The sequence below is a fragment of the Haliotis rubra genome, unplaced genomic scaffold (assembly GCF_003918875.1).
Source record: "Haliotis rubra isolate DU_JTF1 unplaced genomic scaffold, ASM391887v1 Scf537, whole genome shotgun sequence".
NCBI lineage: Eukaryota > Metazoa > Mollusca > Gastropoda > Lepetellida > Haliotidae > Haliotis > Haliotis rubra.
This window is the reverse complement of record NW_025767232.1, coordinates 490,215-512,797: the sequence shown is the minus strand read 5'-3', so window position 1 is coordinate 512,797 and position 22,583 is coordinate 490,215. Positions and strand designations below refer to the sequence as shown.

General features: G+C 39.8%; 2 protein-coding genes across 2 annotated transcripts in view; both read left to right on the top strand.

The window, feature by feature from the left end:
• Positions 1–17,126, top strand: part of LOC124253252 (ERC protein 2-like) — a 69,784-nt gene extending 52,658 nt beyond the window's left edge. The window contains exons 7-16 of the mRNA XM_046686992.1: positions 165–313; positions 767–801; positions 834–892; positions 1,926–2,072; positions 4,924–5,123; positions 5,669–5,804; positions 6,636–6,767; positions 8,858–9,018; positions 10,261–10,408; positions 11,518–17,126. Coding sequence (XP_046542948.1) covers positions 165–313; positions 767–801; positions 834–892; positions 1,926–2,072; positions 4,924–5,123; positions 5,669–5,804; positions 6,636–6,767; positions 8,858–9,018; positions 10,261–10,408; positions 11,518–11,676 — 1,326 coding nt within the window. The 3' untranslated portion in view covers positions 11,677–17,126. The remainder of the gene's footprint in view (positions 1–164; positions 314–766; positions 802–833; positions 893–1,925; positions 2,073–4,923; positions 5,124–5,668; positions 5,805–6,635; positions 6,768–8,857; positions 9,019–10,260; positions 10,409–11,517) is intronic.
• Positions 17,127–18,844: 1,718 nt separating this feature from the next.
• LOC124253241 (ELKS/Rab6-interacting/CAST family member 1-like) lies at positions 18,845–20,546 on the top strand. Its single transcript, XM_046686984.1, has 2 exons — positions 18,845–19,422; positions 20,198–20,546. Exons 1-2 carry the CDS (start codon positions 19,177–19,179, stop codon positions 20,360–20,362), a joined length of 411 nt encoding a protein of 136 aa, XP_046542940.1. The 5' UTR covers positions 18,845–19,176; the 3' UTR covers positions 20,363–20,546.
• Positions 20,547–22,583: the final 2,037 nt, after the last annotated feature.

Below are 22,583 nucleotides of genomic sequence, written 5' to 3'. Positions count from 1 at the left end.
ATGACACACAGACAGCTCAATGACACCAGTCTGACATCGCACATTGTAAGCACCCCTTCCTTAGTACATGTATTGACAATTATTGACAACATACTCGAGGTACAGGCAACTTGTCTCATACATTCTTCACAAGGTAAAAATGTAAACATCTCAAACTTTTTCAGACTGAGAGTTTGGAAGAGTTGGTGAAAGAGAAGGATGACCAGCTTAGTCAAGCGAAGATGCGACTGTCTGCGACATTCACAGACTCCAGTGATAGTGCCATATCTAGTCTAGAGGAGTCTCTCAATGAAAGAGAGAAGCAGATAGAGAGGTAATGTTGTAATGCTGTGTAGAGTAAACACATCTAAAGAAACAACTGTCACTCAGGTAATCGCACCTACAGCACACAATGATAAATGGCTGACCCCTCCTTTAATGCTTGACTTTGTAACTTCTTGTCACCTTTTTCGTGCTTTATGTAAGCTATGTTCACTTTAATTTGTGCCGTGGAGAGGTTTGATTGATGTAATCAGTAGAAGAGTTACAGGGTCATAGCAGGAAGTATACCATATGGAGACTGAGCTTGCTGAAGACCTGGGCCTCCTTTCACAAAGCACTAAGGTGATCGTAAGTCACTAAGGTAACCTTAAGGCAATGTTAAAGAATGGGAATTAAGGTTAACCTTAGTAAAGGTTGCCTCGTGAAAGGAGCCCCAGATTTGGAGTTTAATCATGGTGATTGCAACTGTTTGCAACCATATGATAGTTTCCTTCACATGTTGCAGGCTAAGGGAGCAGCGAGAGAAAGAGTTGACAGGGAGCACCAAGATGAAGTGAGCACTTACCTCAAAGACACACAAGAAATGAAATTAAAGATAGATCAGCTGGAACAACAGCTGAACGACAAACAGGTCAGTTGGTCCAAGAAACATACACACATATCATATGCCCACACACATTCTCTCTCTCTCTCTCTAGCAATCCGAATGTTGTCTGAATCAATACTGCTTGACTTGTTTCTGCCTCGCATTAAGTTGTTCTATTTCAGGCATGACTGCAAGTATTGAACTTTCTGATTGAAATTCCTTTATGATCCGCTAACATGTAACATAAGCTCGCTGCAGGAGAGAAATGATCATTATAGAATGCAGAATGTTCTATAAAATGTTGTAGAGGTGCAGACAACAAGCCTTGGGCATTTGTTTCCCCATTTACAGAATCCTTCCCTTTAAAGTTTTGTTCTGATCTGTTCTTATATGAGGAAGCCTATGGGTAGTCTGGGTGGGGAAACGTCCCCATGAGCCAACGTTGTTTGTTTCAGGCGACCAGTGGGTAGCCTATGGGTAGTCTGGGTGGGGAAACGTCCCCATGAGCCAACGTTGTTTGTTTCAGGCGACCAGTAGGTAGCCTATGGGTAGTCTGGGTGGGGAAACGTCCCCATGAGCCAACGTTGTTTGTTTCAGGCGACCAGTGGGTAGCCTATGGGTAGTCTGGGTGGGGAAACGTCCCCATGAGCCAACGTTGTTTGTTTCAGGCGACCAGTGGGTAGCCTATGGGTAGTCTGGGTGGGGAAACGTCCCCATGAGCCAACGTTGTTTGTTTCAGGCGACCAGTGGGTAGCCTATGGGTAGTCTGGGTGGGGAAACGTCCCCATGAGCCAACGTTGTTTGTTTCAGGCAACCAGTGGGTTGAGGGGTTATACCTGATGACACCAATGACTTGGATCATTATATATCAATATTAATCACTGGATTGTCTGGTCCAGACTTGATTATTTAGACTGTACCATACAGCTGGAATATTGCTGACAGCACAATATTTGGTGTTAAACAGCAAACAAACAAAATATTGTCCTTAGGTTAGTCAAGAGATCAGGATTAATTCTGATTATGTGTTGAAAGATATTGTCCTACCAAACATTCATTACCCCACTTCCTGTCTCAGACGGAGCTGGTTGAGCTGAGAGCCGAGGCAGCAGAGTTGAGGTCCGAGCGCTTTAAGCTGGACTCCAAGATGCGGCAACTCGAGTCTCAGCTGGAACAGAAGAAGTCTGATCTGGAGAATCTCCGCTCGGAGGTAGAGCTCATGAAGGTGAGGAGGGCTACCAACAAACACTTGAACCTTACCTTGACAAGGCTGTTGTTTCACGGAGAGTAGCAGTGAGATAGATAGAGACACAAAAGGACATTTTTAGCTAATTTGGATTGAAGAGTTTCAGTGCTATGGCCAAAATTTTAAGTTAAAAATATCTCTCAGACATTTAGATGAGATTCAGTCAGTATTTCAGAACATGAACGGACCTGAAACCTTGGAGTGGACTTCTTGATTTCAACTCCAGATTCATTTTGTGAGATGTTTCAGTACTAACACTACAACCTCCATCTAACTAGCAATTGGTTGATAGTGTAGTAGTGATTTGTCAATTGATAAAAGTATTTAAGCTGACTCACACTAGAATCTACACTGCAGCATTGCATGGAAGAAGTCATTTCTGTCTTCACTTAAACCTTGGTTTCTTTAGCTGACCGTGACATAAATAGCATGAGGTTATAGCTGTTATTTCCTTTGTCCCTCCAGCAGCAATGGACTTTGAACCGTTCTTTACTGTACTGTCATTATCTAAGACTCACTTGTTCTAGGTGTACCTTTACTGTACTGTCATTATCTCAGATTCACTGGTTCTAGGTGTACCTTTACTGTACTGTCATTATCTAAGACTCACTGGGTCTAGGTGTACCTTTACTGTACTGTCATTATCTAAGACTCACTGGTTCTAGGTGTACCTTTACTGTACTGTCATTATCTAAGACTCACTGGGTCTAGGTGTACCTTTACTGTACTGTCATTATCTAAGACTCACTGGTTCTAGGTGTACCTTTACTGTACTGTCATTATCTAAGACTCACTGGTTCTAGGTGTACCTTTACTGTACTGTCATTATCTAAGACTCACTGGTTCTAGGTGTACCTTTACTGTACTGTCATTATCTCAGACTCTTTACTGTACTGTCATTATCTACTGGTTCTAGGTGTACCTTTACTGTACTGTCATTATCTAAGACTCACTGGGTCTAGGTGTACCTTTACTGTACTGTCATTATCTAAGACTCACTGGGTCTAGGTGTACCTTTACTGTACTGTCATTATCTAAGACTCACTGGTTCTAGGTGTACCTTTACTGTACTGTCATTATCTAAGACTCACTGGGTCTAGGTGTACCTTTACTGTACTGTCATTATCTAAGACTCACTGGTTCTAGGTGTACCTTTACTGTACTTCATTACTGTACTGTCATTATCAAAGACTCACTGGGTCTAGGTGTACCTTTACTGTACTGTCATTATCTAAGACTCACTGGTTCTAGGTGTACCTTTACTGTACTGTCATTATCTAAGACTCACTGGTTCTAGGTGTACCTTTACTGTACTGTCATTATCTAAGACTCACTGGGTCTAGGTGTACCTTTACTGTACTGTCATAATCTAAGACTCACTTGGTCTAGGTGTACCTTTACTGTACTGTCATTATCTAAGACTCACTGGTTCTAGGTGTACCTTTATTGTACTGTCATAATCTAAGACTCACTTGGTCTAGGTGTACCTTTACTGTACTGTCATTATCTAAGACTCACTGGTTCTAGGTGTACCTTTACTGTACTGTCATTATCTAAGACTCACTGGTTCTAGGTGTACCTTTACTGTACTGTCATTATCTAAGGCTCACTGGTTCTTTGTGTACCTTTAGTCAAATTTGATCCTTGATTATTTTAAAAATCCTTCGTAGTGACTTCTTCTGTTTCTTAACATTTTTCAATGAAGTCAGATCTTGTATTGAAACAGAATAGAATGACAAGCAGTACAAATTAATAGGGAAAAAATACCAGTTCCAAAACTAAATGAAGCACTCATAATATATTTGTCTGTTAAATCTTTGTGAGATTGAGAATGGAATATTGCATGCAACCAAATAATGTAGTGATGCTGGAAATGTGATTTGACTAAGTGATTAGAACCAAATAGCGACCCATGAAATTCCCAGTTAGAATTGGTCTTTAGCAACCCGTGCTTATCGTAAGAGGTGACTAACGGGATTGGGTGGTCAGATTTGCTGACATGGTTGATGATTGTCAGTTGAGTGAGTTCAGTTTTACGCCACTTTTAGCAGTGTTCCAGCACAGTCTAAGTAAACTTAGGCTCAGTATTATTTGTTTCACTGCTATACTGAGTCTAACAAACCCTAGTAGAAGGTCGTGTCAGCTAACCTTTGACTGACCTATGACCGTCCAATTAAATCGCAAGACGGCAGAACGGATTTAACCAATCAGACGACTACTTGTTAGGGTTCGGCGGTACTTACAAAATGGTTTTGGGATTTTCTCTTCCCTGGTCGCTGACACTGATCTATCAACAAACGAAACTCCGCATAATACACAGATATTTGACGTGCAGTATATACGCTTAGGTGTTTCTAATGACATGGTTACTATTAGCTTACATTTCCGCAAGATGACATCCTTGAATATTGACTAAAACGCTATGTTCAGCGACGGTTTACTCATTGCGCCCTCCATGTGTATCACTCGGAAGTGATCATGCGGAAAATAGCATTTGGAATCGTTCGAGTTTTTGTGGTAAAGGTTCAAACAGTATGTGCGATTTGGTAAGCTGTGTTCTGATTGGTCAATCCAAAAGGTTACCTGACGCGACCTTCTACTAGGGTTTGTTAGACTCAGTATAGCAGTGTAACGAATAATACTGAGCCAAAGACTTTGTTCCAGCAATATCATGGCTGGGAACATGAGAAATAAGCTTCACACATTGTACCCATGTTGGGAATTGAACCCGGGTCTTCACTGTGACCAGTTATCCACTCGACTACCCCACCATCCTGTTTTGGAATTAAAAATAACAACATGCTTAAAGTTTATCTGTAAACTGTTTCAGACAAGTCGTGAGAATGGCATCGACTCACCGAAGCTTGGAGGAACCCTGGAGCGCCGGATGTCTGACCAGACAGTGAAGCTGACCCACACACAGGACGACCTGAAGCGGGCCCAGGCCGAGGTGGACAGACTGCTGGAGGTGATAAAGGATGGAGAGAACGAGAAGAACGAGAAGGACAACCAGATGAAGGAGATGCAGGAGTGAGTCATACAGCTGATATATCTTTTTGTCAAGGTCTTTACTTAAGCTTAATTTTTGGCTGCAATATGTATATCAACAGACAAAATGTTTTCTTTTCAATCACAAATTCCTTCGGCAGTGTTTGAAAATAAGAGGAATCTCTTAGATCGTCTATGGTATTGGAATCTAAGAACCTAATCTAATATGAGGGTTATAGCAAGGAGCTCTTGACTTCAATCACTGCTCTCTGTGATCCCAAGTCTTGGTAATCAGAAGTTATTGGTCGCGACTTGGATGTACTGTTTTTACTGAGGTGTTTTAAACCATAGTAAAATAACAGAAATATCAGCAAGGGGTCTGCCTTTGTTAAACTCCTGTTAAATTCGATATTATAATGTAACAGGTGTATGTTTCTGTCAGTTATATCATACTGATCACAAACAAAGCACAGTTATTTAACAATTTACGTGACAAAACTGAGCATGAAATAAGTTACAATTAAGATTAATTTTGTGATATTAATTCCATGCCCCCTGTGTTAAGTTGGTTGTGCTCTTGCTTCCAGGATCATCAAGGAATACAAGGAGAAGATGGGGACGCTGAAGAGGAACCAGCAGAGGGAGAAGAAGAAGAACGCAGAGCTCCTGGAGGTGGCCCGGAAGAGTGAGAAGAACATGACCGAGGATGCAACACAGCTTCAGGTAGCATACAGATGAAAACAGCTGGAATGAGCAAATGTACTAAAACTGATTTCCTGACTGAAACAATTGAGAAATAGCATGATGCAAAAGTCTTGTAAAAGGGGTAGGACAAAGTCAGCTCTTTTAAGCCAGATGGTTTATCATCTTTCTAATGAAAGGTTTGTTGACAGGATTTTACCTTGATTTACAAAATTAGGGGTAATAGATTTCAAGGGTCACGGCAGGAAGTATTAGAAACTTTTAAGTTATCAAATGGTGCCATGTACTGCCATAATGTAAGATTTCTTAATTACGTAATGTTTCACATCAGGAATTTGCTGGAAGGAATGTTGTGCATTCCTCCGGATGTAATGCAGTGTTTTTCTGTGTCTGTTGTATATTGTTACATATATCCATTTCTGCATTGTGTAAAACCCTGATCAGGGGTTATGTCCCTTCAGTTCCTACCTAAATGGGATGTATATGGGTTTCAATCTCAGATTTGTTTGGTAAATGACCTGTCAACTCATGATCAGAACCTGTGCCAGTGTTTTCCATGAACAGTCTTGTTTTTCCTCTCAGTGTCAGGCAATATGCCTTAACACAGATGAAAAACTGTAAAAAGGTTGAGGAAGTACCGTCTCATTGTTATAGTAGTCCAGGAACGTATGGCGGAAGTTTTATACTGAAGTTCACATTTTAAGACTGTCAGGAAACAATTGTGACAGAAGAAGACTATGCCATTTGAAACGGATTGTATATAGATATAAATAATCACCTAATATTGATGGGAGTAAGTCAAGAGAAGAGTTTGGCAGTAGAAAGAGTCTGATGGATCTCCCCGTGTTGTAGACGGACATGAGGGCGAAGGGCGAGCGTATCGAGGAGCTGGAGGAGGCGTTGAGGGAGAGTGTCAGGATCACCGCACAGCGGGAGATGGACATGGCAGAACAGAACAACCTGGTGGAGGAGTACAAGAATGAGGTCAGTACACCCTGTTCCTTCACTGTCAGTACACCCTGTTGGTACACTATGATTTCACTGTCAGTACATCCTGTTGGTACACTATGATTTCACTGTCAGTACACCCTGTTGGTACCCTGTTACTTCACTGTCAGTACACCCTGTTGGTACACTATGATTTCACTGTCAGTACACCCTGTTGGTACACTATGATTTCACTGTCAGTACACCCTGTTGGTACCCTGTTACTTCACTGTCAGTACACCCTGTTGGTACACTATAACTTCACTGTCAGTACACCCTGTTGGTACACTATCACTTCACTGTCAGTATACCCTATTGGTACACTGTTACTTCACTGTCAGTACACCCTGTTGGTACACTATCACTTCACTGTCAGTACACCCTGTTGGTACCCTGTTCCTTCACTGTCAGTACACCCTGTTGGTACACTATCACTCCACTGTCAGTACACCCTATTGGTACACTTTTCCTTCACTGTCAGTACACCCTGTTGGTACACTATCACTCCACTGTCAGTACACCCTATTGGTACACTGTTCCTTCACTGTCAGTACACCCTGTTGGTACACTATCACTCCACTGTCAGTACACCCTGTTGGTACCCTGTTACTTCACTGTCAGTACACCCTGTTGGTACACTATCACTTCACTGTCAGTACACCCTATTGGTACACTGTTCCTTCACTGTCAGTACACCCTTTTTGTACACTATCACTTCACTGTCAGTACACTCTGTGTATATAATGTGAAAGTCAGCCTTACATCGTACAAGTTCAACTTATTCATTTAATTATGAAAGAAGGGTAGGAATGACAAGTCTTTCATTTGCGATATTTCTGTATAGATACTTATTCCATTTTCCTCATGCTTGAAAACTGTATAAGCATCTATACCAAAACGTCGCCATTGTACATTAAAGAAGTTGATCATCCATAAACACTTGTCATGCCTATTACTTGCAACTTCTAGAAATTAGAATGCCTTTCAAACAGTTCAGGATGAAAGGATTCCCCATGGTCTTTGGCACTACAATGTTACGTCCCATGATCATAGGTTCATTCTGAATACCTAGGTTTTCCAGGGCCATACCTGTGATCATGGGTTTCATCCAAGTTCTAAATGGCTTAGGTCTTCATCACTTCTGGCTTTGTTCCCACATGAAGCTGACATGCCCTCATTGTTACGGGAATGCTGGTGAAAAACCAAACTCACCGACCGACTCACTCATCTGTAGCAATATCCCCTGAGGCCCACGTATCCAAAATAGCTGCCTCACTTCTTGTTTTGCTGACATATATTTAGCATCTGTCTATCAAAGAAGCATTAAACCAAATTCACTCACTTTTTACTTTATTTGTAAATGTCCTGACTTAAACTGTCATGATCATGACAAGGGAGACAACTCACTGTTCATAATGAGATATGTCATACTGTATATTTCTTTTGCCACCCCTCAGCCTATTCCCTAACCTACAACGTTACTTGTTCTCCTTTCAATGAGAGTTATGAGCAAAATCTTCAGTCATAAAATCCATAAAAAAAGTACCTTTTATTTCACATAAATTTGTATCTAAAAATATACTGATGTTGTACATTGTGTTTAGTCAACTGTATATATCCTTAAGTCTGATGAACTTAATTGTCATCTGCAATATGTATATAAATGGCTGCTCTGTATATGATATATGGGAGAAATAGACGTGAATAATTCTGTGGCAGTTGACAATTTTATTTTACTATGCCAGTGTATGAAATAAGGCCCGTCCGACTGCCCGAGACGGGCTAGATTTATGACAGACGGTCAAAATTATCAGCAAGCCAGCCCGATGGTCTGGTAAAATTGTTTAGATCTCCCATACATCTGAGTAAATTCACCAAATACCTTGGTGTCTGGTCTGGTTAAATTCCATTTGGGCTGGTAACATTTTGAAGTTTAGGCTTATTTCATACACTGGCTATACCAATTTAGACAGAACCAAGTAAGCAGTATGAGCATGAACCGTTATTCGAGATATGAGCTAGTCACCAATGTGTCTGTTTTGTACACCTATGTCTGTGATTGAGCAGGAAGACCCGTGTTATTTCAGATTGACATCCTGAAGACTGACCAGGCGTCTCTGCAGCACACAAAGGCGGACTTGACGGCCAAAGTGTCCGGGATGACCAAGCAGCTGGATGAGAAGGAGGCTCGTCTCCGACGTCTGCAGTCTGAGCGACACAAACACCTGGAGGAAGTGTTTGAGATGAAGTGAGTATTCAAGGTTCATGCAGTGCACATGATAAACCTGTGAAGATCCGGGTTACAATTGATCTTCAGTAACCCATGTTTTTCGTAAGAGGTGACTATTAGGATTGGCTGGTCAGGCTCGCTGATTTGGTTGACACATGTCATTGTATCCCAGCTCGATGCTCATGATATTGATCAATGGATTGCTGGTGCAGACTCGATTATTTACAGACAGGCGCCTTTTAGCTGGAATATGGCTGTGTGTGGCGTAAAGCTAAACTCACTCACTCAGTACACATGATAGATTCAATACATGTGGTTGTACACATTGCTGGGGAGATACACATGATTGATGGGAAACACATTACTCTTTATCTGACCAGTGAGGGTCCGGGTTAGAATATTGGCCTTCAGTAACCCATGCTTGTCGTAAGAGGCGACTAACGGGATCAGGTGGTCAGGCTCGATGACTTGGTCGACACATGTCATCGGTTCCCAAATGCGCAGATCGTTGCTCATGCTGTTGATCACTGGATTGTCTGGTCCAGACTCGATTATTTACAGACCGCCGCCATATAGCTGGAATATTGCTGAGTGTGGTGTAAAACTCAACTCACTCCTCTTCATCTGAAGATCCTGTGAAATTTGATGTAGGTGCTCATAAAGATGGGGGCGGTAGGGTAGCCTAGTGGTTTACGCGTTCACTCATCACGCCGAAGGCCCAGGTTCAATTCCCCACATGGGTATAATGTGTGAAGCCCATTTCTGGTGTCCCCCGCCTGATACTGCTGGAATATTGCTAAAAGCGGTGTCAGAGCCAACTCACTCACTCATAAAGACATCAGCATGATCAAAATGTCCTCTTGAAGACTTTTAAAGTCATCAATGTGCACTTTGTATCTAGTGACAGCTGACTGGTCAGTTCCTGCAACATAATGTCCATGATGCAACATTATTGACATCCTAGTGATGTGAGGCACTGCAGTTTGGCCGTGTATAGCGTTAAGCATCATAGACCAGCATGGCTGCAGCCATCCAGGGGTGGTGGGGTAGCCTAGTGGGTAAAGCGTTCACTCGTCATGCGAAAGATCCGGGTTCAATGCCCCACATAGGTACAATGTGTGAAGCCTATTTCTGGTGTTCCCCTCTGTGATATTGCTGGAATATTGCTAAAAGCAGCGTAAAACTAAACTCACTCACTCACACTGAAGCCATCACTCTTGCATGGTATGACTGTTTGTAAACATGATTGTGTTGTTTCAGACAAGAGGCAATCCAGGCAGCAATATGTGAGAAGGATGCGAATATCGCTCTGTTGGAGATGACCAGCACCAAGAAACAGAAGAACACGGAGGAGATGGAACGACTGACCAAAGAAAAGGAGAAGTTAGCACAGCAGCTGAAGGAGTTGGTAGGTGGAGCCCTTGTTCTTCTGTCTCTCTGCAGTTAGATGTTGGGGTAGACTAGTGGTTAAGTGTTCACTCGTCACTCACTTTACAGACTGAGTGTTGTGTTACACAACAAACAAAACATCTGAAACAAACAATTATCATTTTTATCATATGTAATTCTAATCATATGTAATGATCAGTTAGGAAAGTTTAAGATGTATCTATACAATAATACACTGATGTAACCAAGGGGAAGTATTATACTGTTGTGAAGCACTACTTAATGTTTATTGTGCCAATTTTATGCAGCCATGCTTGTTGTATGAGCACACACATATTTGAAAATAATTTTGGACCGTTATGAAGCTGTTTTTTATTTGCTTGTTGACATCAGATAGATGTAAGAACTTTTAAAATGTTGTTCCTCCTAGGTTACCTGAGTTTCATGTTTATAATTCCATGTTCAGCTAAATACAATTTTATTCCTAGTGCAGGATAGTAACCATCCCAAAACACACTCGCGTGACAACCTATTTATCATACAATGTCATTCTTACTTTATCATATTGAAAAAATAGGAGTTAAAGCATGTATTGTTGTCAACAAATCTCAGCTTACGTTTGAAAATTAACAACAAACTTGTGTGGAACGTCAGAAACCTTCAATTAACCATTTGAACAACAAATGCGCTATAATGTTTGCATGACATGTTCTGCTCGCAAACACTGACAGTCGGTTGGGGAACTTGTGTTGGTATCTTGTAGGCCTATGAATTTCTATCTTCGCTTTGTACTCCACTCCATCTATCATTACCAGACAGGAATTTTCTTGGATCAAAGCACTGACAGTACCGTAACCATGGCCGTCAATCCGGACACGATCGCTGATAGACGGGCATGATGCCATGTTTGTTTACATTGTAAAAGTGGTCCCTAAAATTTGCAAATGATCTCTCTAATTTGCATCGATATAAGTATTTGACCCCAACGGATATCGAAAATATCCATTGGCTTTTATCCTGCCGAGAATGCTATCCATTGTATGATAAATAATAACATGATCGTGATTACTCTTTACAGTTTGCATGTTATCTTTCCAAATCCTTCAACCAAACATATCTGTATTACAGACCCAGAATCGCATGCGGTTGATCCACAAAGAACACCATAGTAGAGAGGAGAAGAAGAAATCAAAGAAATCTGCTGCCCAGAGATTACGGTCAGCCACGCCGGAACAGGTAGACCCCTATGTTCTCACGGCCCCCGATGCCTCCCTCATGGATCCCTAGAGATACTTGGCATACTACTTACCTGACAACTGTCATTACTCTCCACGTTCCCTCTGGGGTCTACAGATCTGCATAGCATTACATCCGTTCCATGCACACACCGACTCCATGATAGCCATTACTCACCTCGAATAACTCCACATCAAACTGTAATATGTGTGAATGAGAAGATGATCTCTGAAAAGATTTAGTTGATGGCTTAACCAGCTAGCAAATATTGTGGAGTCTGCTGGTATCATCTGTCTGACATCTGTAGAAACAACCAGTAGAATTTACAGATAAAGACCATAAATTGCTTTACTTAATTCAACAACATTAATTCAAGGGCATTTTTAAATATTGTGATATCATGTACAAAGGAAATGCAGCTTGTTGTCTCTGGCTGCTGATCTGACTTAGACGAAGCCTTTCTTTTATAAATCTTATTCCTCTCTAGCATGTCTGGCAGAAAGTGATTTTATTATTGTATGATAATACGAGCTACATGCATAATCAGCGTCATATTGTTGACAGTTCATGTATACATAATTGTTTTAGGTGAAACATGTGGGCTGGGCCCAGGTTGTATATCTACCATTGAGGAATTCCTGCATTGTGTTTACACACGTCTCAAGATTTTGTCACAGGGATCTGATTTCATTGCCTTCACCATTTTCATTTATCGGTCCTGGAAAGAATCATAACTACATTTTGTTTGGCTTCTGCATTTAAACACTGCCTACATTTCAACTTAGTTACATGATTCACCCTGTATAGTCCCATGGTCGTTATGCCATGGCTTGCTGGAAGGGATCGCTATTTATTCCATGTTTTCTATTGAATGACGTTAGTATTAATAATACGAGTGGAAAATGAAGACAATGTCTTGACTCCGACCTATTTTAAAATATCCATTAAAATATATTTAAAATATATTTTGGAGTAATAACTAATTACTTTTTGACTACCCATATCACATGTTCATCAGGCAAAGAGGCTTAAAGGTGGAAATAAATTTTGATTGTCTTGACTGATGAGTCCCAAAAGTATAAGACTTGTACTTTTCTCTGCCCACCGATCCAGAATATGAACTGCAGAGACATTGACAGAAATAAGTTTCTGAGGTCTAAAAACAAAGATAAATGTAATCAACTGTACACTTTCTCAACTGAAATGAATAAAAACAATTAGGAAAAACAGGTCCTTAAGGATTGCAACTTTTGTATAGTACTAAAAATATTAGGACCACCTATTTCTGTCCAAATACAATAGTTAATGTTTCCTGCCTTGATAGATAAACAACAGTTTTATGAATATATAAAGTGTTATTGAGTGGTATGTTTGAATTAAAAACTGGATATTAGGGTTGGCAAGTCTTTAGACCTTCATGCATATGTCGATCAGTGTTGAGTGAAACAAGGAATAAGTAATGAATCCTTCCAGCATCCACTGCCCACCTATCACCATGGCAACAGTACCGACGCCAGCTTGTCTGTCATAGTGATTACATGTGTTCTGGAGGACAGGGTAGACAACTCTTCCCACCTGAATAACATTCAGCTGATAAAGTCGGGACATTTTATGTTCTATAGTTCTGTAGATTTTCAAATGGCATATATGACTGGCATTAATATAATGCAAAACTTATATTGCTATAAAATCAAAGATTAGCAACTATACATATATATACATCAAAAGTTTTCATTCCAGATAGCAAGTGTTATCTGCTAGTAGGGCCTTGTGCATATATATTCTCAAGCATCTTGTCTTTCCGCCATTGCTGTATTCAAATAGAAGCACTTACGTGATTCATTATCCAGTTATTCATAATGCTTTAAGCCCTAGCTTACAGATGTGCTGCATTTACTGTTCCATTTAGCATGGCTGTTTTAGCTTCTGTTCTCATGTTGTATTTTGTTATTGTGTTGATTATCAATGGTGCTGAATTTTGTCCATGTCTGCTGTAGGCTGCTTAGCCAGTGCGTGCTGTGTGGTGATCTCCAACATTTTAGTTATATCGTTCTTTGCTCACTATGTGTACAAGTCTTGAGCATGTGTAGAAAGTTTGGGGCTGCGTGGCATGCAGCTTCAGCTGACTTCCTATGCCATCAATAAGCCGTTTCCGAAAATTAATCTTAGCACTCCGAAAATATACATTGCCTTTCAACTTGACGCTAAACTCTAACCCAATACACTAACTTGTTGAAAGAACAGATGACCTAAGTCCGGTTTGGACAGCTGTGATCAAGTTTATTTGAACTGAAATCTTCTGTCTTGTCCACATTATGGCAGCTCTGTTGCTGCATGGCCTCCAACTGCCTTGTAATTGTTACAACTAATTCTTTCTCTGTGTTACAAGAGTAATGATGAACTGCTTGATATCTAATGGTATTTACAGATGAACGTTTGCTCTGAAATTTTGAATGCCTAGAGTCAACTTGCTTGACTGTACTAGATGTGAGCCATACTCCGATACACTTCGGGATGTGAGCCATGCCAACCTTACCTATACTACAGACAGATTAATTATTGTCGTATGAAAGAATTGGATGGTCCTTAATGTTTTAGAGTATTATGAATGAGTTGGGTTTGTGTTAGTGGTGAGATTACTTCTCGGATCAGGCTTACAGAACTAGGGCTGTAACTAGTTGTGGATATGACACAGGTATCGTAGCATGATGTCTTCTAGTAATACACACAATATCTACAGGGCTCCAGATAATTGTTTTACGAAATGTAATTACGAGTTATCAATCACAATGGGTATTTTTGGGATATTCATTATATTTTGATTCAGTCTATTGGGTGTTGATATGATGTAATTCTGCTAAAATTATTGATTCAGGTAACTTCTAATTTTCTTCTGTTATGTTCAACCACTACCCACCACTGATACATGTGTTGGTTCAGGAAAATCTATTTTCAGCTGAAAGCATAAGGTTGTCTTATCGAATGGGGGATTCAGACAATTCACAGAATTGATCAATTTGAAATAAAATCGATGGAAATACGCGGATCAGCAGAAAATTGCCATAACTGGTTGGTTGCAATACGTGCTACATAGCATTTCTGCATTTTCGGCTGAAAAAGGCTAAATTAGTAATACAATATGTCCAACACAAAATATATGGGGTAAAGGTGATTTTTGCGTATTTTACACAAATGAGCAGGTTATCTGGAGCTCTGTATTTTTTAAAGGACATGCTTCCAGTGGTATAAAGTTGAATGATAATACCATTTTCTCAGGGTGTTTTCATGAAATTGCCAGGAAAATGGACAAAGGTCTCGAATCTGGTGTACTACTTCATGACGTCATATTATGTGTTATTTATCATAATGCGAGCATACCATTATGCTACATACTATAAAGCAACCTATTATAGTGTTGTGTCGTCGCAGCCCTACACTCCCAAAACAGAAAATCCTACTTACTGTGTACATTGCCAAATCCATACGATCAGCTTTAACTGCAGAATTTGGCTAAATGTTCGGACAGCTATCTGTGATGATGCTAAGTGTTCTTAAACCAGGAAACCCATCCTAGTTCCTTTTAGATGGTATATAGACATTGTTTTAGACTGGTCATTAACCATTTGTGATTGTAACTGAGTTTCTGTGAGGACAGATATCCTTAGGAGTGTGGTAATCACTAGCGATAGGTGGCAAGGAAGTATTTTTAGATTTGATATCTAAATATGTATAAAATCAAAGAGTGTTACTGCTGTTACAGTAATACTAATGGCTTCTGCATCAAATTTCAGTTGTTTAATAATCAAGATTTTTGAGGCCCTGTAAGGGTTGGAAGAAAGCTGTTGTACATCGTGTCTGACGTAAAGAGATCCTGACTTGTAAATTGTTGTTCTACATTGCCAGTCAATAAATTACCAGTTCGATATATGTATATACAAAGGTATATTTAATGTTAAATTGCAATTATTGTGATGATCTGTGTGTATACTGATATGTGCAATCGTGGATGATATATATATATATCCCTAGCAACTAGTGTGATTGACTGTAGTAAGTACTAGCCCCTTATGTCAAATGCTCAGACAACTCAGATTGAGTATCGCCATGGTTACGTCAACTTATCACCATGTTTCCATGGTTATGACAAGGTGTGAGAACCACTATGTTTCCATGGTTACTTCTGCTTGGTTTGTGTATCACCATGTTGCCATGGTTATTACAACTTTTTATGTCAACCATCCTGTTTCCATGGTTACTCAAACTTGTATGAGTTTTACCATGTTTCCATGGTTACTCCAGTTGGTATGAGTCTTACCATGTTTCCATGGTTACTCCAGTTTGTATGAGTCTTACCATGTTTCCATGGTTACCCCAGCTGATATGAGTCTCATCGTGTTTCCATGGTTACTAGACAGTTTGTTGTTGGGGACTAGTCTCCACATATCGGAATGTATTTAATAACCTGACCTAACATGAAAAAACTCATTGATGTAACAGTTAGATTGTGACAGAATAAAACCTGTAATGACTGTGATGTTCCAAAATGTCAAAACTGTAGACTTTCGCTGCTGGAATCTGTAATTTTTCCGCACACTGTTCTCAGTTCAGTTTGCTAATTTAAAAAAAATGTCGCCTTTGAAACATTTTGCCTTATGAATCTTAATTCAAAAATAGCAGTTGTGATTATATGCAGTTACTTATATTAACAACACATTATGTGTTATCTGTGTCATACTAAACAGTGTCCGGCGCTAATTCCCGCTAAGGGGAGAGCACTCTGTCATGATGCAGTTGTATCATGTAACAAATTGAACACAGGCTGATGTGATATTTATAGCAAGACTAGAATCAAAACAGAACACTGCTGGTTTCTTTGTAGGATGTCCCGATATCAGGACATCCTGATGAACTGTAGGATATCCTGATAGTGACTGCCTGGTGTTATCATTTCATGGAATACTTCAGTTATCGTGGTCATCAGTCTCACCAACCATGTGTTAAATGTTGAAACATCTGTCTGTCTAAGAGGTTCTTTAATCCTAATTTGTAGGCAGCACTCTGTAGGTATTCATGTGTATCAAGCCCACATTTTCATATTGCTGAGCAGGCAAAAATTATTCATTTTTGATTCATATACAAAGTTTATTGATACAAACTTCACTTTTGTCATAATGATGATCATATTTATTTATGAAAGTTACCTACAAACATTGTATGTGGAATCAAGATTTGAACCGAGATTTTTCTCATTACTGAGAGAGAGGTCTTGTTTACAAGTACAGAGAGCATCAATCAAGTATATCATTAGAGGTATTGGTTAACTAAGTAGTGCCGATGTTACTGAAATGATTCCCCCAGCAGCCATGCAGTCCTACATGTACAATACATTATACTGAGTGTACTAGCTATGTGACAACTGATGACTGATTTTGTACAGCTCTTGATGTATTGTTTATGCATGCAATGAGCACTGTTACGTCAATAAAAATACTGAAATACCACTGTGCTTTTCCTGTTGTTTGTTTTGTTCCATCTCTTTTTGTTGACATTTTGACATGGGATGGGTGTTGTACTATCCTTCTGTTGCCGATCTTTTCCTCAGTTCATCATCAGTTTTACAGGCTGCAGCATAATCATCATATATTTGTTTTCCTGGGTGTCCACGAAGTGATGTTAGCGATTGTCCTAAGTCACAGTTTAGTGAGGCTACAGAGTCATGGTGGTCTTAGCATTAAGATTCTTTGTGGATCTGGGCCCATGGGATTTTGGAATCAATACAGAAACAGTATAAAAGTGTGATCTGCAAATTTTATATCAGCAGGAAATTTTGAGTTCATCCAAACTGGAAGTATTTATTAACTTGTTTCAAATTTTTCATGAAAAATAACGGATGAACTTTCTGATGAAAAGGTAGCAACAGGTGGGTGGTCAGCTGGCTCGTTTAATCACAGGAATCTGAAAGATATGTAATCAGTGCAGATATGTCTGTGACGTCATTGTGTCATGGATTCTTGGCATAGATTGATGCTCATGATGTCAGTCACTAGCTTACTTACAGACCGCGGTCATATAGTTGGAATATTGCTGAGTGTGGCATTAAATATAAAAACAGATTCTTGGACAAGGCAAAAACTGCATAGGCATCTCAAAACATTTTGAGGTAGAGATTGGGTAACATAGCAATCACAAAGTCAGACTGAACCTGCGGTGTATAAGTTGTGGTTGCAAATGTTTCATATACACTTGTTATATGGGATCAATGTGTGATGACATTGCACCCCTGGTGTACATCTATGCTGAGAGGAAGTTTTGTTGGCAAAAGTTCAGTTTCAGTATGTAGTGAGGAGTTCAGATTCCTGTGGTTAGATGGGTTCACCTGGTTGAACAAAGGACAAAGGACTACATACTACAGTACACTGGCTTATACTCAACTGGAGAGAACAGGACAATACACAATGTATGATGTGTAACAATGGGGATTGTTTGGGCAGCATAATAGTGGGGAAAAGCCATGGTAGATGGATCACAGATTAAGGACATAAGCAGGTGAACACGTATGGTTTTACGCTTTTTATAGCAATAATCCAGCAATATCATGGCGGTGGACACCAGAAATGAGCCTCACACATTGTACCCTTGTGGGGAATCGAACCTGGGTCAATGGTGTGACGAGTGAATGCTTCAACCACTAGACTACCCCGCAACCCCTAAGGACATAAATTCATGGCTGTTGATCACCAGGCCCTAACTGTGCTGTTATACCAGGATTTGGCCGTACACAATCAGCCTCTGGTTTGCTAGCTTTAAACAATTAGGGAAAACTCATTTCATCTTCCAGGGAGGATCTAGAGTCAAAGACAAATGTATATATATTCTTCACTGGATATGCTGCAAAAGGCATCTCCTTGATTCAGAAGAAAGTCATTGTATGTCATATGTGTAAGCTGAAAGTCAATAAATATTCCATTAAACACTATTTACCATATCACGGAACCTTCTGTCAAGGACGTTGACAAACACAAAGTACTGGGAACCTGATCTTGTACAGAATCCTCAAACAATCTGCCAAAAGTCAATGCCACTGACAAACATGATGTAGTGGCGATCTTTTCTTACACAATACAAAGCTTGGATTAGATTCCACCTCAACATTGATATGGCAGCGCTGTGAACATCACTTTCTTTGCTTGAGAAATGGTCACAATGATATTACTCTCCAAAACAATGCAATTAATCTACACAGAAACATCAAGAAAAATATTAACTTTCAAGCACACCTCGTAGAAAGAATTCATCTGTAACATTTACATGAGAGATTCTGAACAAAATAACATTCACTATTAACTGTTATGCCGATGTCAGATGTTTGTTCAAAGCACAAAGTCAAACATTCTGACATCCAAAGTCAAACATTCTGAAATCCACTTTGAACTGAAAAGGTAATCCTGGTTAACTGTACAGTCTGTACACATTCTCCCGAGGGACAGATTTCCAAGTTTTAATAAAACACTCAAATATGTCAGAAAACCTTTAAAAATTACCCAGTTCTTTATGGTCATTGGGAAAGCTTCCCAAAACATCCTTTCTGTCGCCGATGCTTGTGTTCACCTTGTGTGCCTGCAGGTTGTACGAGCTATTCGCAAGCTGGAACACAGGAAGAAGAGGATTCGTACTCTCATTGACCAGCTGGTGGCCACGTGCCTTGACCTTGACCCTCACCTCCTGGAAGGACTGCCCCGAGTGCAGTTGAACAAAAGACCATGCATGATTAATGTTCACACAATGTCGTTTGAGCAGGTAGGAGAAATTGATGACTACTACCTCTGAAGGTTTGGTCTTATCATCCCATCATAACATGATTTGTCATATTGTGCATCACTCATGTCACCTACTCACTCACTCACTCACTCTAAAGCTAACGATAATCTGCTTTTCCTTAAAGGATTGATGATGCTGAATAAAAAAGATCTTGTGCTGCTTTTAGAATATTCAAACCATATCACAACAGAGGACACTTTGTATCAATGTGGCCAAAGTGATCAAACAGCATCATGCAGATATCCTAGTGTGACACTTGCTTCTTCCTACAGGTCCTTCCATAAGTGACTTGATATTCTACCCTAACTTCTGCATCAACCAACAACTTCTAGATGTGAATGGGTGAGCTATTCTAACTTCTCTCCTTACAGCTCATGCTTGAGGGGACAAGACATCTTCTAATCTGTGTTTCCCCTTCCAGCTCCAACGAAAAGTGACTGGATATTCTTTTGTGTAATGTCTGCTTCCCCTACAGCTCATGATAGAAGGGGAGAACACATCCTTCTCTAATCTGTTTCCCCTTGCTGCTCCCGGGAGAGGTAACTGGATATTCTGGTGTAGCGTCTGCTTCCTCCTGCTCGAGGAGACTGGACATCCTGTTCATCCTGACAGACTTTACTTGATCTAGGTCTATGTCTTCTTCCTCTTACAGCTACAACCTGAGAAGACTGGACCTCTTGTTCTAATCTCTGTCCCTCCTTGCAGCTCCAGCTAGACTTTACTTGATCCAGTTCTATGTCTTCTTTCCCGTCAGCTCCTGCTGGAGGTGCACACGGTGGATCAGGAGAGTCGGAATCTACAGGACTATGCTAATGTGTTACTGCAGAGAATTGGATCAGTGAAGCCGGACGTCCTGGACACATTTATTACAATACTGGAGTCTTCAGACGAGAGTGCAACCAGTTGCCAGAGTAATTAGATCCAAAGACACTGTGCATAGTATATCTAGTCCTGATGGTTCAGTACTTCACGAGGTTATTTTGTCTAGATGCATCAGAACATATGCAAACCAGCATTGAAAAGAAGGTAGTGAGAGCAATGCTGGGTTACATGTTGGGTCACAGCATGTGAAGTTAGTATTGTGTGGTCATGTGACTAGTATAATCAAGACCCCTTCCACTAGGGCTGGGACGAGTACTCGGGTACTCGAAGCCGGGTCGGGTACAGCTGGAATCGAGTCCTATTTCTTGGAATCGAGTACCCGGAAAGGGAGGGAACTCTGTAATGACTAGGGCAGATAATAACTTTTCTTTTTCACAATTGACGTAACACACAATTACATCATTGGTATTGTCCGATAAATGAAGGTTATTATTAACGACTGTAATTTATCTGCGCAGTGAGTAGTGAGAGAGTTTATTCGCATAATGGCCTCATGGCCCAGAGTACAGAAAATACATAATTCTTTGCTTGTGCGCATTCGATACATATACATAAATATACTACATCAATATATAGCAGTCAAACAGGTAGATTTCTCTTCCGATAGATTGCTCGACTTTTAATAACATTCATATTTTTTGTGCATATAACAACTGCTTAAACTTAAAGACAGATGGATGTATATGATAATACCCAGGCACAAACTTCATCCGACTTGTATGGTAATAAGGACATACTAAAAAGTGGTATCCGTTTTCTACGACATCTACATGACACTTGATACATATTGCTATAGTATTATCGACATTGTCTTTATTGAAATGCAACTGTTGGACACCCAATTTGTGCGGTAAGCAACGAAATTTACATAAAATACGCATCAAGTCTCTATTAGTGTACAACGCAGTTATATAAACTTCTGTTTCCAAAATAAACTTTAAGAAAAGAACTACTACCAATATCACTGCTCCAGGTTTGGAAACAGACATCCTTGCAGCGTTTCTGAAACGTTGTCATAAATACATCTACGTCGCCAGAGTTTTGTGTAATCCACACAAAAGAACATCCAAATTAAAACAATAGTGAACGAACATGAGAAACCCAGTTAACATTTCCCTTTTCGTCAAAGACTTTAAGCATTTCATAACAAGCTCGAGGATACCTATTGCGGTGTCCTCCCTATAGCTTAAAACAACAAATGTTATGGTCCGGTGCACAGATTAACTTCATGCTGTTACCTGCGTCTGCTTAATGGATTTGCCCAACAGAAAAAACAAACAAAACATATATAACATTTTGCTGCGGCAGTTCATGTTGGTTTTTATAGTAAATAGTTTGCCTTCACAAAATGTAAATTTGCAGTCTTCAGTGAACAAGTTCCACATCGTGGTGTTTGACATTTTGTTACACTGACTGATAAACCTTCTTTCATAGTATCACTTCTATACAAAATTGGAAGATTTGCTTTTATAATGGGCATAATTGTACAGTTATTTAGATTGTAGGTACAAACAAATAGAAGAATGTCCATCTCTGTATTTGTTTCTTTTGTTTTCATAAGTGTCTCTCTTGGGACTTTTACTGCTTTATGAACAGCATTTTCAACTACCTAGGAAGATAATTGTGTCTTATATATCTATTACATATTACCTATTGTCACTAACGTCATACCCATGATGACGACATAGCTACTACCGTTATGCATCGCTTATGACGACACTTAGTTTTCATTGTACACATGAAGAGCTGTTGAACGGCGAAATATCTTGTGCAGATAAAGTCTGGAGTTATATATATAGATGTACAGAGTTCATCTATAGATAGGATTAAATATTTAGTGTGATAATTTAGTGTCACTTTCAACCTCGGTGTTCAATCTGATCCATGTAGAACTAGTTTAGCCCAGCTTCAATAAGTAGCCAACTGCATCGTGGTACTGGATTGCAGTATATAAACAATTATACTATTTTAACTTCAAAACTCTTTCGTTTATATTTCACCTTTACTCCAATATACCTTTTACACCAATATGCTAGGCTTGGCTTGTGGTTTTTTCCTATCATATGAATACAAGCACATTAACTAACTACAATATACCCTTCTCTCTTGTCCTTTACTTTCTGGTTATTATGTTTACAACAACATAATTACTGGTCAATAGTAGTTCATATGGGAGAGCTGATGGACTGTGCTCATTACGTGTCATGGGGGTGCCTCTGCTCAAATAATTAATCCCTAATTAATCCCTGTAGTTATTT

What these genes read in the sequence shown, in the direction of transcription:
- LOC124253241 (XM_046686984.1), top strand. Translation starts at nt 19,177, where the DNA reads ATGGTCATTGGGAAAGCTTCCCAAAACATCCTTTCTGTCGCCGATGCT. An exon ending in ACACAATGTCGTTTGAGCAG is followed by an intron (nt 19,423 to 20,197) that starts GTAGGAGAAATT and finishes CTTTCCCGTCAG; the next exon opens with CTCCTGCTGGAGGTGCACAC.